Source organism: Hyaena hyaena, unplaced genomic scaffold (genome assembly GCF_003009895.1).
Source record: "Hyaena hyaena isolate Hyena2069 unplaced genomic scaffold, ASM300989v1 scaffold_63, whole genome shotgun sequence".
Lineage (NCBI taxonomy): Eukaryota > Metazoa > Chordata > Mammalia > Carnivora > Hyaenidae > Hyaena > Hyaena hyaena.
The window spans coordinates 1277724-1294994 of NW_024080695.1; the positions used below are offsets into that span (position 1 = coordinate 1277724).

At 63.6% G+C, this 17271-nt stretch overlaps 2 protein-coding genes across 2 annotated transcripts in view; both read left to right on the forward strand.

The window, feature by feature from the left end:
• Positions 1-4682, forward strand: part of HTT (huntingtin) — a 134606-nt gene extending 129924 nt beyond the window's left edge. Inside the window, exon 67 of the mRNA XM_039232151.1 lies at positions 776-4682. Within this exon, the coding sequence (XP_039088082.1) occupies positions 776-989 (214 nt within the window). The 3' untranslated portion in view covers positions 990-4682. The remainder of the gene's footprint in view (positions 1-775) is intronic.
• Positions 4683-6696: 2014 nt separating this feature from the next.
• On the forward strand, positions 6697-15592 carry MSANTD1 (Myb/SANT DNA binding domain containing 1). Its single transcript, XM_039232130.1, has 4 exons — positions 6697-6712; positions 9796-10060; positions 13487-13762; positions 15345-15592. The coding sequence occupies exons 1-4, from the start codon at positions 6697-6699 to the stop codon at positions 15583-15585; spliced, it is 798 nt and encodes a 265-aa protein (XP_039088061.1). The 3' UTR covers positions 15586-15592.
• Positions 15593-17271: the final 1679 nt, after the last annotated feature.

The window sequence follows — 17271 nt, forward strand, 5'->3', positions numbered from 1 at the left end:
TAAAGTTTCTGAAACCTAACCTTTGCCGGAAACGCAAACGTCAAAACCACATTTACCTTAAGCCTTAGGAAGGTGCAGCATCGATAAGAAAACGCCGCCCACACCGTCCAGGACTGGAGGGAGGGGCAGCACCCGGTCCCTGTGGGCCTCCCACCCAGTCCCCAGGCGCGGCCCCATGCAGCTGGGGCTGCGGCCGATGCTGCTTCTCATTACTCCTGTCATTGTGCCCGTGTCGTTCTCTGGGGTAAAAGGCTTGCGGGAAGCTCCAGTTCCCACCCCAAAGACACTGGCTGCCAAAAGGGGATGTTCTCCTTCGGCAGCTTTCCCCCAAGACACAGCAGAGCCTCTGAGCAGACGGCGGTCCTGCTGCTGGCGGCCGGCCTCGCCCGGCGCTGCCCGAGAGGCCCGGGCAGGGGGGCCATGGCTCCGCCCGCACGGCGCGGGAGCCGGGCTGCTGGGAGCGGCCGAGGCTGGTGCCGCACAGGGAGCGGGGCCAGGTAAGTGGCACGGAGTGGAGCCCCTCGCCGGAGGCCCTCCCCCCCCAGAGCAGGACCGCGTCCGTCCACCTTCCCCGCAGAGCCGGCGGGAGCCCGAGTGGGAGCCCACCTCCAACTGCTGCTGTGCCGTCCGGGTCCGCCGGCCGCTGCTCCCGGCGGTTGTCCGGACTCCTGGGCCCCGACCCGTGTCAGGCGCGGACAGCCTAGTGCGGATGGGGAGGCATGCCTGGGGCCCCTCTTCCCTCACACGAGGCATGCTCCCTTAACTCCCCAACCAGCCTTCCCCACGTCGTCAGCAGGATGGGCAAGCTGGAGCGAGTAGACGTGAACCTCTTCTGCCTGGTGGCCTCAGACTTTTACAGACACCAGATAGAGGAGGAGCTGGATCGCCGGGCCTTCCAGTCTGTGTTCGAGGTGGTCGCAGCTCCGGGAAACCCATACCAGCGACTGTTGACTTGTTTGCGGAACGTCCACAAGGTCGCCTCGTGCTGAGCACCCATGTGGGGCAGCAGCAGAGCCCACGGGCCTGCCCGCACCAGCGTGGCTCCACGCACAGGCCCCGCTTGAGTCGCGTCGTGGCTGGGCAGGAGGTGTCCGGCTCTGCCCCGTGGCAGAAGGGCTCTCTGGCGGCGGGGCTGCGTGCGGGGATCACACGCAGCAGCGTGGCCGAGCCCGGGTCCCCGCGGGGAGCAGGGGTGGCCGCGTCACTGACTCCATGCTGCACTCGTGTTACACGCCTGCCGACCGGCGTCCCCTTCTTCCCGCTGCCCGGCCTGCTCCTGGTTACCGGGTCCCGGCTGCTCTGGCGTCTGGGACGGATGTCCTCGGTCCTGCGGGCTGGCTGTCAGCCTCTCTGCTGTTCATAGGCAGAAGGTGGCGCCATCGGCTCTTGAGAGCGCTCCCCGTGGCTCAGCTGGGTCCGGCCTCCGGCACTGGTGTGTGCGGGTGGGGGGCTGGGAGCTCGACACCAGCGCCACGCTTTCCTCTCTGTTTTCTTCTCAGGATTGAAAATTTAATTATATCAGTAAAGAGATTAATTTTAAGGTAACTTTCTATGCCCGTGTAGAGTATGTGCATCGCAAGTGTGTGCTGCATGTGACAGCTCCCGCGGAGCCTCCCCAGCCGGTCCTGGCCCTCCCCTATAACCACGGGCGGGCTCTGTGGCGCACTCCACCCTTCCTCACGCATCCACATCTGGTAAGAGTGTACAGACGGTTGCTGTTCTGACATCTGCATCATCGTTCACACGGCCACACGCTGGGGATTGGCAAGTGCCCACTCCTCTGTCCTGTGCACGCACCACGCCTCTGTACCCACCACAGCGCCCTCGTCCTTAGCGCGGACAGCTCCAAAGTCCCCGCTCAGCAGTGAAGGACGGCTGTGCTGGCAGTTGGCTGACAAGGCCGGCCCTCGGGGCCTCCAGCTCCCATCCCCGCGCCGAGGGTGGGCTGCAGTCTGCCCAGGGCTGGCTGGCCACTGCTGGGATCTGCTTCCCACGTGGCACCTCTTGTGTGGTTAGGGCCCAGGTGTGGGATGGCGCTATGTTTGTCTGCGCCCCGCTTGGTCAAGAGCTTCTTGGCAACCATTAGGGAAAGGCCCCAGTACCTCCTCGGCCTCTTTTCCAGCCCAGCACATCTGCTGGGCCTCCTTCCAGCCCTGGAGGGCACAGATCTCTGCCCCTGGGGCTGTGGGGGGGCTCATTCAGGGAAAGGGGCAGGAAGGAGACAGTGTGGGGCAGTGACTGGCTGGCCCATGGTCCCTCAGACACGGGTCACTGGACCAGCTCTGTTTCCAGCCCCAAAGTAGCCAAATCATTCAATGCAAATGAGGCCTGGACATTTGGGTTGACCTTGGCTTAGGAGCTCGTGTGCCCGCAAGTGGGGCTGTGCTTGCCGTCGGCCGCCAGAGGCGGGCCAGTCAGGCAGGGGCCACCGTGCGTGCCGTCAGTTTGGTCGTGAGTTTCAGCGCAGGCAGCGTTTTGGGTATTTCACGTGGTAAGTGCAGATCCTTTGGAAACTGTTTTCCAGAGTCTGCAGGGGAGGGGGAAGGGGGGTCTTGGCATGTGGTGAGCGGGCGTCTGTGCGGGTCTGTCCCGGCGTCCCACTGCAGCACACACGCCCAGCTGCTGGGTTCCCGCGAAACTGCCTGCAGACCCCCGACCCCCCCTGCCCCAGAGCTGCTGTTTCCTTCCTGCCCTTTCCTGCTGCAACAGTTTGGGGCCTCCTGGGGTGTGGGGGTTGCCGCCAGCCCCCACCGGGCCCCACCGGGCCCCACCGGGCCCCACCGGGCCAGGGCATGAGTGATAGAATTGGGTCATGTGTTTGATGCGTGGGGCTGTAAGGGCACTTTAACAAGGAGTCAGTGAGCGCTGTCCCTCACCCTCTCTGGGCTCCCGTGTCTCCTCCTGCCTTTTCCCACGAGAAGTCTGCTAGAACGTGTGTAGAACATGTATGAGTGCAGGGAAGGGCCCAGAACCTGCAGTCTCCCACCCGTCACCTCAGTGGCCTGGAGATGGGCGCACACGGGCCTGATGGCTGTGCCTGCTGAGTTTACGTTTGTTGGAAGTTAACGCTGTGAACGTGAAGTGTGGAGGCGTTCCCTTAGAATCCATTCCAGGGGACTCACTCAAGTGTGATTGTGCTTCCCTTGATTGCCACGAAATAGTCAGTTCTTAACAGGGGCCCGGAGCCCAGCTCTGGCCACAGGGGCCCTGGAGACAGCCTGTGTGCTCGGGACATGGGGGGAGTCGGTGAGTGAGTTCTTTCAGCCACGGGTGAGTCTGTATGTGCGTGCAGGTGTGTAGTTCTGAGTGTGTCTCAACACGCAAACCCACAAGACCACCAAGAATGGGCATGTAGGTTCTTTGTAGAAGTTGGCATTTTTTACATGTGTCCATGGAGTCGGCTGCGTGGCGGAGGCCTCTAGGAGCGGCGTCATCACTTACTAAATTCCTGTTGAGGAAGGTCCACCTGGTCAGCTCTCTGCATGAGGAGTCGGGACTTTGTCAGGTTCCTAGAAGCAGTAATCGTATCCTCAATCCAAATTTTGTTGAAAATACTAATTTGGCAGGTGTGTGTGTGGGGGGGGGTTGTTTTTGTTTTCCTGCTGAAATTATCAGGATGGACTTGAACGAAACCAGGGCAGAATTGTTTGGCAGTGCACTTAAGCGTGTCTTCTCCAGAAACGTGCCTCCCTCCCCCGCCGCCCCGCCGAGGCGGCCAGGGCCCTCCTGCCCTTCCACGTTTTGTCAGCAAATGGATCCTTCGCGGAGGATGAACGAGGCTGAGCCCTCCAGACACCCAAATGCAGCATCACAAGGCCTTGCCTCTTCAAGGACCCCCGCCGTGCCCAGGCACCCCTCCATTGCCGGCTGTCACTTCCAAGGCCCCAGGGCCGGGGGTGGCTCCTCCCGGGGAGCCGCACCGAGCCCTGTTGCTGGCTCCGTCGGAACGGACTCTGAACGGTGGTGACTGCTCTTGGCCACCTTGCAGGGAGCGCTTCCTTCTACTGCAGCGGCTGCAGGGGGCTCTGGGATGGGGGGAGTGGAATCCATTTCCTCTCGATACTGTGAGCGTCCTTGCTTTCGTTTTTGTCCTTCCCTCTCCGGTGAGTCCTCGAAGCCATGGCTACCAACCCGGGGGACAGTGGGGTGGTTCTGTCTGTGGGGCGACCGGCAGGGGCGGGGCAGCGGTGTGAGAGCCGCCCAGCCTTGCTGGCGAGCTCAGGAGGGCTCTGCTGGTGCTGCCGGCCCGGCATGGCTTCCGCGGGGAGCGGCCCGCTCAGGCAGTAGTCATCAGTGAAGGTGGCCTGAAAGGGTCGGGGGTCCCTTTTCCCTATGCACCTGTCACTTTTAATGGAGTCGAAGGAACCCCCCTCCCCTCAAGTGCTTCTGGGAGCACCTGGCCCTGAACAGTCACTGCCGTTTCCCGGTGCAAACTGGGTGCCGACCACCGGCGCTGCAGGACCGTGGCCTCGTGCTCATGGGTGTGAGCTCGTGACACACCGCCACCGCCATCCCCGCACACTGGGGGCCAGCAAGGCTGTGAGGGGCACGTCCCGGAGCCCTGGCCCGGACCTGACCGTCCGCTCCCAAGAGGAGAGGGAAGGACTGACAAGTGGCGTGTATTTCCGTTTTTTAAACTACTGCGAACATTGTGTATCTGAATTAAAGGGAATGACACCACACGCTGCTGTACGAGGCGTGCTTGCTTGTGGGGAGCCTCTCCGTGGAGAGGGGTGGCTGGGTGCGCCCCAGGGGGCCCCCACAGACCTGAGCTGCTGGGGTGCCATGGTTCCGGGACCCTGGAGGGTGGTGTGGGCAGCACAGGCCCTGAGTGCTTGTAGGGCCGTGATGCAGGCTCCCGGGCTCCTGGCCCACCCGTTTGGGTGTGTATAGTGTTCCTGCTTCAAGTACTTGCCGTCCCCCAAGTCATGCCTACTCCATGGAATGGGGCACCATTCTCCTGAGCCCTGGTTGGGTCCCTCCTTGGGAGCCATGGCAGTCGATGTCTCGTAATGTTGGGGTACAGGGGTCTCACCCAGCAGCCTGCACAGACAGCCCCCCCCAGGGTGCCGTGGGTTCCTGTCGGGCGGGGTGGCCTGCCCGGTCCCCCCGCAGGCGGCCCCAGAGCCCATGCCATGGTGGTGGGGGGGAGGGCGGCCAGACAGGTGAACATGGGCAACCTGGCCCCTGCCCTGGGCTATAGCGGTGTGCCCAGGCACACGGGCTTCCCGAGTTCTGCGGCAGCTCTGTGCACCTGCCATCGGGGGCCACGGGACCCTTTGTCCCTGCACAGGGGCGGGGACCGAGTCTTTGGCTGCTGGGGCTCCATCACACTTGATGGGGGTGACTTCATCCCCCCAAACTTGTCTCCTCTGTGATGCAATTCCAGGGCCTCCGATGGTACCTCGGAGAGACCAAGGCTGTGTCCCCCTTCCTGGTCCAAGCACAGACAGCCAGCCCCTGCCTGGCTCACCTGAGCACACTCAGCCTACCTGTTCCTTCCAGAACGAAAACGGCCCAGAGTCCCAAGTGTGAGTGGGCTCTGCGGCTGCATGTCCCCGCTCGCCCTCCCACCGCTGTGGCAGGGGACCCTCAGTAGAGGGTGAGACCCTGCTTTTCTTCAGAAGCCTCTGAAGACCTCCTAAGTGGTGTTGGGGGCTGTGCCTTGCCCCCGAGGAAGCCTGGCATTGTCAGAGCACCACTGGGTAAAGCGTTCTGCTGGTGCCCGTGGGTAGAGGTGGGCCTGCTTGGTGGTGTCCCCCAGACTCGGAAGCCGTGAGCATCTCCTGCAGTTCCCCCCAATTTGGGGGCCTTACCAGCCCGGCCCCTGCACCTGGCTGCATGGCACTTCCCACCAGCCTCCCAAGCAGGAGACCCGGAGGCTGCCGGTGGCCATGTGCTCTAGAGGCCCTGGAGCCCACAGGCCCAAGGGTCTCTGAGGGTGTGGGTGGGCCCCGTGGGGCCACCGGGGGTTGGGGCCTGCCCACGGGGGCAGAGGCTGCAAGTTACAGGTCTGGGCTCCCCACGGACGTAGGGACAAGGGCAGTGGTGTCAGCATGGTGAGCTGGGCCCCACAGCCCCTACGGCCTGCGCGATGTTGGGCCACTTAGGCTCCTTCCGCTGTGACCCTGCCACGCTCCACGTGCCTCCCTGCCTGCGTCCAGGCCGAGCATTTTTTTTTTTTAATGTTTATTTCTTGGAGAGAGAGAGAGAGAGCGTGAGCAGGGAAGGGTCAGAGAGAGAGGGAGTCACAGACTGAAACAGGCTCCAGGCTCTGAGCTGGCAGTCCGCGCAGAGCCCGACGCGGGGCTCGAACCCACGAACCGCGAGTATATGACCTAAGCGAAAAGTCGGACGCTTAACCGACTAAGCCACCCAGGCACCCCAAGGCCGAGCATTTCCACTGCTCAACTTGTCCACCACAATGATAGGCTCTGCTCACTGGTGCCTGCCCTTGGAAGGTTCCAGAGGCCCCTCATGGGGATCCCCTCCCCCCACCTGGCAGGGCCAGCGCACCTAAGTATCTCAGACCAGCGTTAGTTCCTGGGGGGACAGGTCTGCAGCTTGTGGCCACACAGGTGTCCCCTGGCCTCCTGCTGGGGCTTAACTCCCCCTTCTCCCTGCAGGTGCCACTGGATTCCCAGCCCCCGGCCCTCTGCCTCCCCATCCCACAGACCCTGAGGGTCCCCGCAGGCCATGCAGCTGTGCCAAGGTATGGAGCCCCTTCCCAGCAAGGGCAGACCGGGCCCTCCCGCCCAGCTGCTCGTCCCAGGAGGCCCAACATCAGGGCCCTGCTTCCGGAAGCTCTGTGGGTCTCCAGTGCCCACTGGCCCTGAGAAGACATTAGGGGGCCAGCCTTTTACCCAGACTTCCCTGGACATGCCGGCTAGAGGGGAAGCAAGAGGTGTTCACACCTCCTCCGGGGCCAGTTTGCTGGGGCCCCGAGCACAGGCTGGTGGCCGCAGGCCAGCAGCTCCCCCTGGAGGCCGGGACCCCCTCTAGCCTGGTGGTTCCCAGCGAGGGGACCTGGGCAGCCGCTCTTCCTGACGAGTGGTCACCATCGCCGCCAGTCTCCGCGCTCTCCAGAAGCTCCACGCCACGCTCTGGGTGGGAGCATTCTCCAGGCACATGGCGCTTTTCCTCGGCTACGTCCTGTGTGGCCTGCGGAGGGCCAGAGGTGAAGGGGTGACCGCTGCCCTTTACCTCTCCCTTGGGCCTCCCCCCATATGCTGGGAAGTGCTGGGGGCAGCCCCGCTCAGCCCTTGGAGCGGCGGCCACAGAAGGGCTCTCCAGTGGGGCTGAAGAGCCGGCACTAGGGCCCTGGGTCAGGTCCTTTGCCTGAGGCCTGTGGACTTTCTGGGGGACCTTTCAGTCACTCACTCACTCTACAAACGTCCAGACCGCTATGTGCCTGGCGCCCAGGCCTGAAGCAAGAACCCCAGAAGGGGCAAGGGGCCCCCGAGCGCCCACATGCACCCCTGCTGCCCTCCACCGGGGGGCCTAGGCGGAGATGCAGGGACGTCTCCACACCCCCACACTCCAGGCTTAGCTCTTACGCTCTGGGCTAGCTCGGGTCGAGCCTCTTCTCTCCCCGGTCAGGTCAGAGGAGGACCCTTTGTTAGCCGTGGTGGTTTTCAGCCTGAACTTCTTGAGTCCCTGCCCCGGTTCAGGCCACCGCCAGAGCCCCACAAAGGCCAGGCAGGCTCACTGACGGCCCGTGGGTGCCGGAGCCTGGCTGGGCATCGGCCTAACGGGCAGGTGGGGCTGAGGCCTGTCCAGCAGGTGCAATGGGCTCTTAGTAACAAACCACGTGAGCTTTACCTTTGCATTTTGAACGTTGACGCCTTCAGTGGTGCATTCTCTCCATAGTTCTCCGTGGCCCTGGTCTCCTGCCCTGGCTGGCCCTCCTGCAGACCTCCGCCGGCCAGCCCCAGGGGGTGCTGGAGCCCACCCCCAGCCTGGCTCTCGCACCCACGTTTCTCACCACCTTTCTTACCACCCCCCCGGGACCGTCACTCTGTCACTGCCCGGTCCCCTGTGTGCTCCAGCCCTTCTCTCCTCCGGTGCCCCCGCCTCCCGCTGAGCCAGGCCCATTCCCCTCGTGTCCGGGTGCAGAGCTCGCCCGTGTCCTGCAGCACCTTCCAGCCCTGCTGGCCGTCCATGGCCCTGGCCCTTGAGACCTTGGGATGGAAGAGCCGAGTCCAGCCCTGGCAAAGACCCGCCGAGAGAGCGCGAGGGCCCCACAGCCAAGGACCCCAGCCACTGCCGGCAGCCACTTTGCCCAGGGTCAGCATTGGGGGCCCCCCAGGAGACCCCAGGAAACAGGAGGGAGCATTCTCCAGGCACACAGCAGTTTGCAGGGGCATGTGTGCTCCGCCGAGGACCGTAGGCACAGGAGGGTGGCCGGCCAGTGCTCCTCCCAGAGAAAACACAGCACAGGGTCACACTCGGCTTCCAGCTGCTGACTTTCAAAGCCTGGCCCAGCCCCTTGCCCACAGGGTGACCTCGCCTCTCCACCCCTTGACCTTTTCCTTTATAAAATGGGAGTAACAGTGCCAGCTTCTTTTTTAAAAGTTCCATGAAGATCAAAGTAGAGATCGCTTGTATATAGTCCTTAAAACAGTGCCTGGCTTTCCGAGAACACTCAAATTCTTATTCTTTCACTTTTGCCAGTGTTCTTAACCCAGGGTCACACAGGTCCAATAGACATGAGGGAAAGAGAGAAGGACCAGAGTGGAGTAGGAAGACTTCAGAGAGGAGGTGATGTCAGAGTAGGGCTTTGAAGAGTGAACAGGAGTTTGCCAGTAAGTCCAAAGGCAAAGTCTAGGTGATTGGTCTCCTCATTTGTTCGTTTCTTTACTCAGCAGGCCTTTACCAAACCCTTTCCTGTGGGGTTCTGGGGATACAAAGAGCACCCCACCAGCCAAGTGCTGAGCAGGGTGGTTCGGGCTGTGGGGGGGCTGCCCAGGGTGGGAGGGACACACACACTGCCCACACGCAGCCCGGTGCCCTCTGGCCTCAGCCCACATCAGCCAGGTCGCCATCCAGCCCCGCCTCGAAGGAGGGAGACAGGCGGTCAGATGGGGGCAGAGCGCGACTCCTGCCCAGCCTGGTACTGATACGTTTACGTTTCTCCTCGTAAAACGTGAGCGTGTTGGCCAGGGGACCCTGTGTGGAGCACGTGACGGGGAGGCGAGTGTCATCGTGCCTGCCGCTGCTGCGGGTCCTCGAGGACGCCTGCTCCGTAGCGTGTCCCCTCTGCGTGCACCTCTGCACCCCACCCCCCTCCCGTGTCCCTGGGCCCTCGTTTTGTCCCACACTGACTCCCTGTCTCGGGCTCTCCCGGGGGCCCCCCAGCCCGGGTGCATGGGGCGGGGCAGAGGCAGGGACCGAGGCCTGGACCCCATGCCTGGGGAGTGCGGTCGCCCCGTCAGCCCGCCGCACACCGGGCTCCCGCCAGCGGGGTCTGCTGGCCTGGCCGGGGCGGGAGGCACGGCCGGCGCCCGCGGCCGCCAGGTTTGGGCCTGGGCCGCTCGCTGCAATATTGATGGCCCGTCAGGGCAGCCCTGATTCCTGCGCTTTCAGTTAAAAGGTTTCTGTTGTTGTAGCTTATGCAGTTGCTCTGTTGCTATGGAAACGTGACATCAAAATGACGTTTCCCGTTTAAAAGCTTTTAACTAAATTCCTGCCTGTCAGATGTAGGCCCCATTTTGAGCACGGAGCTGCCTTGCCGGAGTGGGGCTCCCGCCCTGTGCGCAGGCCCCAGGCCCCGCCTGAGCGCTTCTAACCCCGCAGGCGCCTCCAGCATGGCGGCGGCCGAGGGGCCCGGCTACCTCGTGTCCCCGCAGACGGAGAAGCACCGGCGAGCCCGCAACTGGACGGACGCCGAGATGCGCGGCCTCATGCTCGTCTGGGAGGAGTTCTTCGACGAGCTGAAGCAGACCAAGCGCAACGCCAAGGTGTACGAGAAGATGGCCAGCAAGCTGTTGGAGATGACGGGGGAGCGCCGGCTGGGCGAGGAGATCAAGATCAAGATCACCAACATGACCTTCCAGTACAGGTGGGCCCCGCGTGCCCCCCACGCTCCCTGCCTGGCGCTGCCCACCTGCGCCTGGGCCTCTGGGACCCGCTGGGGGGCCCCTTGGAGCCGAGTCAGGAAGGCCTCGTGTGGGCAGAGCCCGGCCGGTGAGATGGGGCCCTGCACAAACCTGTGTGCGGCCTCCTGTCACAGAGGTGGGAAACTGAGGCCCAGCTAGGGCAGGGCTGGTGCGATCCGCACCGTACCCCAGGCCCCTGCCTTGGGCGCCGCATGCAGGCGGCTCCTGCTTGGCCCACATGCAGGGAGGATGCAGGCCGGCTGCCCAGGTGTGGCTCTGCTAAGTAAGGTGCCTGCTGTCCAGACGGGAAAACCAAGGCCAGAGGCAAGAAGGAGGCTCAGCTCCCAGGCCTGCAAGTCCCACCTGGTGCTGACACGCTGCAATTTCCGGCAGCCAGTGCTGGCCACGGTCGGGGAGCAGGGTGCATAGTAGGGCTGATGTTGGAGCCCTGGAGCTCCCAGAAGGGCCTCACTCGTGGGAGGGGCCTTATTTGTGGAAAGAAACAATGGGGACCCAGGCCTGGCCCCCCCCACAGTCGCCACCCTACCCTGGCAGCCAGACAGGGGCTGCTGGGTCAGGGCCACAGATGGGGTTCCGGGGCAGGGGAGCTCTGCCGTCCGGGCGGGAAGACGTCCGGGTGCCCGGGGCCAGGCCTGCTGCAGACTCAGCACGTGCAGAGGCCCACAAGGCAGGGCAGAGCTCACCACTGTGCAGAGGTTGTTCTTGGGTGTGGCCAAGGTCACAGGTGTGGAGGGGGTTATGGGCATGCTGAGGGTCGCAGGCAGTGCGGGGGTCACGGGCAGTCCGGGATCTCCGGGATGAAGGTCTACCTGGAGCTGGGGGCTGTGGATGGAGAGCAGCAGTGAGCCAGGGGTGGCGTCAGGCGCGCAGGGCAGGGGTGCGCCTGTCAGTCACCCTGGGAGGGGCGCTGTCCCAGGAGGACTTGGAGGTGCCCAGCTGCTCGCAGCCTTGGCCGCCTCTGGGTGCTCCCCGTGGCTGCCGTGTGCAGGGAGGCAGAGGTGTAGGCCCTGCGGGCTGGGTGTAGACGGGACCTGGGGGTGCCCTCGCTCCCAGCAGTCGGCAAGGACCTAAGCCCTGCTCTCCTGGCCTGCCACTCCCAGCCCGTCTGGAGCCTGGGGGCGTGTGGAGGCCCCCGCAGAAGGCCTTGGACGCCCCAGGAGGGGGAGGTCCAGAGCCCAGGTCTGTCTGAAGGCCCGTTTCTGCCCACAGCCCCAGCTCCCAGGCAGGTGCAGGGGCCAGAAAGAGGCAGCTGCTAAGGGTCTGAAGGCATTGGTCACAACATAAACAATGTTACATTCCAGCCACCACCAGCTCCTGGTGTGAGTTATCTGTAGGTGTGCGTGTGTGTGTGTGTGTGTGTGCGTGCGTGCGCGCGCGCCCATCCCCGCCTCGTCCGTTCACACAGTGCATCCCTCTGTGCGTGGTGAGGGGGCCGCAGAGGCGTGTCCGACTGTTTTACCAGCTTCGCATCTGACTCAGTAATCCATGGGCTCTGATTGGTGTCTGGCCGACTTATTCATTATTTATCCTGAAAGCCTTCTTCAGAGTCCCAGGGGAGGCATTCTTTTCCGTTCCTGGAGGTGGGGACGGAGCCCGGGGCAGCCACACGAGACGAGTGCTCCAGACGCTGCAGTCTGTTACTGAGGGTGAGGGCTGCACACTGTACAATACTTCAGTTTCCTGTTCCCTGAGGGTGAAACTGAGGCCTAGAGCCAGCAGGGACTTGCCCAAGGCCACACAGCCTTTAATAGGCTAATGCATTGATTGGTTGACTGGTTGTTACCTGTGTCTTCTTACCCCCACCCAAAGAGCCTCCCACAGCAGTCTTTTCTTATTGTTTCACCATAGCTCTTTACATATTAAGGTTGTCAGGCTAAGGAAGCCTAAGGGGGTGCCTGGGCTCCATGGTCTCTTGGGATACCATTCAGGGGCCTCCTGTGCTGGGGCCAGGCCTTCCCTCATTTCTCCAAGGAGTAGCCTGGCTTGAGTGGTCAGAACAAGCATGGGGGCCTCCAGATGGGCTAGAGGGGAGCCAAGGCAGAGGCTGGGTATGGGCCCAGGCACGCTTCTCCACTTCCTGCCCTGAGTCTGCGCAGGCCTCCAGGGTGATGGACGGAAGTCCTGGAGTCAGGGACGGAGCAGCCATGCCTCCTGTGGGCCGCCCCTGGCTTTCTGCTGAGGACGCTGTGCATGCCACCTCCTGTGGCTGGCCTCTGCTTGCCACCCTGAGCCACAGGCCCCCTCGCCATGCCCCACTGTGCCTATTTGCTGCAGGGCAGCTCGCGCAGATGGTCAGCTCTGTTTCCAAAGACCAGTGTGACCGGGGGCCACACCCCAACAGGAACCCTGTGCCAGGAGACAGGAGCCATCTGGCCGCAGAGGTCTCTGTGGCTTGAGGGCCTCTCTACTTGGGAGGAGCAAGGGGCAGGAATGTGGAGGGCGCAGACTAGGGCCGGGTCTGACAGGGCAGCCAGCAGCCCTGCCCCCCGTCATGGGCTCCTTCCTGGCCTGGGCTCCCCGGCTCTCCTGCCGCTGTGTCTCCATCCCTGGCCTCCTAGAATCCAGCTGGAGCTGGGGACCTGCAAGCCCTCTCTGCAGGGAAGGACAGGACGCGGGGCGGGGCGGGGCTCCAGCCCACGGTGGGCAGAGCTGCGCTGTGGGCACCCATGGCGCCCTGCTGCCCCCTGTACCTTCAGCTGAGAATGTTATCAGGTCGGCTTGCTGTTTGCCGGGAACTGGGCGTTACCTTATTAAGCCCTCCCTACAGCTTGTGAGGAGCTTCCTTGGCTCATCCCCATTTTACTGATGTGAAAATGGAGGCTCAGAGAGGTTAATGAACCTGCCCAAGGTCACAGTGCAAAGTGGTGGAGATGAGACGCAGCCCAGATCTATCAGACACCACAGCCTGTGCTCGTCCGCTCTCACTTCGAAGGCATTCTCTTTGGAAAAACACGCGTCTTACGTTGTGACATTTACGCTTATATAATGCTTATAATATTCGTTCTACGTCCGTATGTGTTCTTGTTGCAGGCTCCTACTTAGGAGCAGTGCTCGTTCATTGCAGGGAGCTTAGAAACTACAGAAAAGCAGGACAGGAACGGTACACAACAGCCCGAGGCCCCAGCACTCACAAACGACCTTATTCACCCTTGGGGCCTGTGCTTCTTGGTAGCACCCACGGCGGGGTAGCCCCTAGGTTTTCTTTCCACGTTTAACAGCACCTGGGCCCTGGAGCCTGGCCAGGTTTACTGGGGAGGCCGTCTGGCGAGTGGCCCCAGCGCCCCCGAGCACCCCTCTGCCGAGGGCCAGGCAGGACGGGCAGGGAGCAGCTCATTTCTCACCCTTGGCTCTTGTGTCTCTCGTTTCAGGAAATTAAAATGCATGACAGATAGCGAGTCCGTCCCGCCCGACTGGCCCTATTACCTAGCCATTGATAGGATTCTGGCCAAGGTCCCCGAGTCCTGTGATGGCAAACTGCCGGACAGCCAGCAGCCGGGGCCCTCCACGTCCCAGACCGAGGCGTCCCTGTCGCCGTCTGCTAAGTCCGCCCCTCTGTACTTACCGTATAACCAGTGCTCCTACGAAGGCCGCTTCCGGGACGATCGCTCCGACACCTCCTCCAGCTTACTGTCCCTTAAGTTCAGGTAGTGTGTCTTCCCTCCCTGTCCCCACCCCCACAGGGGCCAGGGGCCCGGCCGGCCAGGGAAGGGGCTGGGCACCGTGAGGGCCGGCGGTCCTCTGCCATCTCTGGCTAGCTGCAGCGGGCTAGGTGGGATGCAAGTGCTTCCAGGGCCAGAGAGGCCTCAGAGCAGGCTGGCCTCAGACGGGGAGGCCTCACACAGGGAGGCTGGCCTCAGACGGGGAGGCTGGCCTCACACAGGGAGGCCTCAGACGGGGAGGGCTCAGACCAGAGAGGCTTCAGACCAGGCTGGCCTCAGACAGGAGGCTTCACACAGGGAAGTGTCAGGGAGGCAGGCGGTACTGAAGCACAGGCCGTCCTGTCCATAATCTGGGTTCATCTGGCTCCATCAATTCCTAGTTGTGTGGAAAGTCCTTGACCTCTCTGGGCCTTAGTCTCCCTCTGTAAAATGGGGATAAATCAGTATCTTCTCCAAGGATGGATGTGAGTGTCAGAAGAGAGAGCAGACTCAGGTGTGGGAGGGAGACCAGGTGCCCCCCAGGTTCTGGCTTCCGGGCTCCCCCTCACCCCAAGCAGACCCTGCCCTGGGGCTCCTCCCTACCCTTGCTCTCAGTGCCAGGGAGGAGTATTGAGCGGAGCCTCCCGAGTGTGCTTAGAAAGGGGTTCAGCGGGCATGCCGGTCCCCCCTGCTGTCCCTCACAGACTCCCTGCTAGGCCAGCACTGGCCACCTGAGCCTGCCCTCAGGATGCCCACACACAGACGGGAGACGCGCCTGTCACGCGGAGGCCTGGGGGACCAGAGGAGGGGGCCTTTGGGGTGGATTCTCGAGAGTGGATAGGAGTCGGCCAGTTGGGGAAGAAAATGGGAGGAATGTAGGTGTGAGTCACGGCCCTGCCTCTCCCCCCAGCCCTGGCCTTGGCCTTTAGGTCTGCCCGACAGGGTGATAGGAGGGGTGTCTGTTCTGTGTGTCCAGCGCCCCTTCCCCGGAGGGACTTCTCAGCAAAGACCCCAGATAAAAATGCTTCTGTGGACGGCCAGACGGGAGTAGCTGGGAAGCCTGAGATTTTTGGCCCATGTCTGGCCAGTTCCCAGACTCCCCACTGCCCCGGACCTGCCCCGGACACACGTGGGACCCTCTCCCCTGCCCCTGAGGTCCCCTAGGGCATCGCTCTGCTGCGAAGCATGGGGCCCGGGCTAGGGGACCCGCGAGGCCTTGGGGGCTGGTGGGGTTGGCCAGTTAGGCCAGGGATGCTTGCTACCCCCACGGCGGAGGGCACAGGGCGTGACCGTGGCCACCCTCACCTCCCTGTGCACCAGAGGCTCCAGTGCCCGGGAAGGAGCCCGCACCCCCTCCCACCTGGCCTTCCTCATCTCTCCCCCACCCCCCGCAGCCTCTACCCCTGAGCCACCCCCCCAACCCAGGCCGCGGGGGTCTGGATGGTCCCGTGACTCAGGTCACAGGCAGTGCCCATGGCTCAGCAACACCCCCCCCCGAGGCAGGCAGGAGGGGCAGGCGGGGGGGCGGGTGCCCCAGGGCCGGTGTGCGTGCACGACCCCCGTCCACACGCCGGCCCTGTGCTTCCAGGTCGGACGCGCGGCCGGTGAAGAAGCGCAAGGTGCAGAGCCACCACCTGCAAAGGAAGAAGCTGCGGCTGCTGGAGGCCATGCTGGAGGAGCAGCGCAGGCTGGGCCGCGCCCTGGAAGACGCGTGCCAGGAGGTGCGCCGCGTGCTGGACCGCCAGAACCTGCTGCAGGTGCAGGGCCTGCAGCTGCAGGAGCGCATGATGAGCCTGCTGGAGAAGATGGTCGCCAGGCCCCCCGTCTAGGCCCCCGCGCCCACGGGGAGCGCCCCGGGCGCCCTGGCCGCCGCCGCCCCAGAGCCTCCGGAGAGTCCGTCCTCCCGTGCAGCCACTGTCCGTGGTACTGGAAGTGGCTTTTGATATTAAACGTGTGGTTTCTCGTTCCCCCCGGAAGTCACTTGCACAGCTCACAGGGAGCGCGCCAGGCCGGTCGGCTCCAAAACCAGAAGCAACTGGAAACAGGGTTGGTGGCGGGTCTGTGCCCGTAACGGAAGCTCTCAGAGGGGAGACGGCTGTCCTTGCCCTCACCGGGGTCTGCTGCGTGCAGACCGCAGAGCCCACCCGCAGAGCCGGCGGCCCCCACGGCCCTCTTCCCGGGGCGTCGGGCCTCCCCCCGAGGACACCGCCGAAGCAGCGACGGCTGTCCACGCCGCTCAGTGCACACCAGGCCGCTCGGTTTTCCAGGCCCAGGGACGCCGTGCTGGCAGACGGGCACTTCGCACTCCAGGCGGAGAGGCAAACGAGTGAAGAAGGAAATGACCTGATAGATTGTGGTCAGCACTGGACGGGAAGGGCTGGCCCTGAGCGTGGGGAAGCCCGCGCGCAAACAGCCAACAGAAGCAACCAGACTGCAGGAGCCCCACACAGCGCAGCCAGCCCTCGGAGGCACAGGGAGCTTTTGGGTGCTATGCGGGCTCTGGTGCTCCAGGCCTGGACCCGAGGTGCAGGGATGAGCGGGGTGACCGCGTGCAGAGCTGCAGGGTAGAGCTCACCTCCCACCTTTGCCCTTTCGCCACCAGGAAGGCCTGTCCACACGCTTCCCTGCTAAATTGCTCCAAAGTCTTGTTGGCTCCTTGGGCGTTTGGTCCCTGGCTGCACAGGGTGCTGGGCACAGGACTGCGTGGCTCCCCGCTGGGACCGGCGTGTCGCTGTCCTCACAGCAGGGCCCTGAGGAGATGCAGCAGGGCCACAGCTTCACTTACTGTCTAGAAGGGCTCCTTCTGGCTGCTCCTGGTGGGGGTGGGTGAAAGCAGACGTCCTGCCAGGAGGCTGTCACTGTCATTTTGGTGTGACAGCGACCAGCTCATCCAAAGTCGTGGTCGCCATGGTGGCGCGGAGGCCAGCCCTGGGCCCCACTGCGATGAGGGAGACGCTGGGTGTTCCGTGGAGCCCAGAGAGCAGAGCCAGATAGGCGGGACGCCCCTGCTCAGCCTCCTCGGGGACCTCACTCACGCGTGCTGTGGACTCAGACCGTGTTGCTCTGGGGCTGAAGGCAGCGGCTCGTCTGCTGAACGTTAACAGGCGGCTCTGCTGAAGTGCAAACTTGGCCAGTTTCCACGGCGCCTGTGTTCCCACCAAGCCCAGGTCAGCTGCCGGCATGACATCCCCGGACACGTGTGGGGAAGGAAGCCCTGCATGGCGCAGGCCCCCGTGCCCCCGTGGCAGAGGGGAACCCGGGGGGTCTCATGCCGGAGACCCGAATGGGGGGCTGGCCCACGGGAACGCACCTGCCTCTGAGATGAGACCCCACCAGGAGAGCTCGGCTGTTCCACAGGCACCGACGATGGAACCCCATCAGAGCAGCCGCGTGGAGGGGCGCCCGAGGTGGCCCCAAAGTTGGGCGGGAGACCCCTCCCCTTACACATCTCTGTGGTCCTGGCACCGTGCTTGTGGTGCGTTGCTGCGTGGGTATCGGGCAGCAGTTTTGCGTTC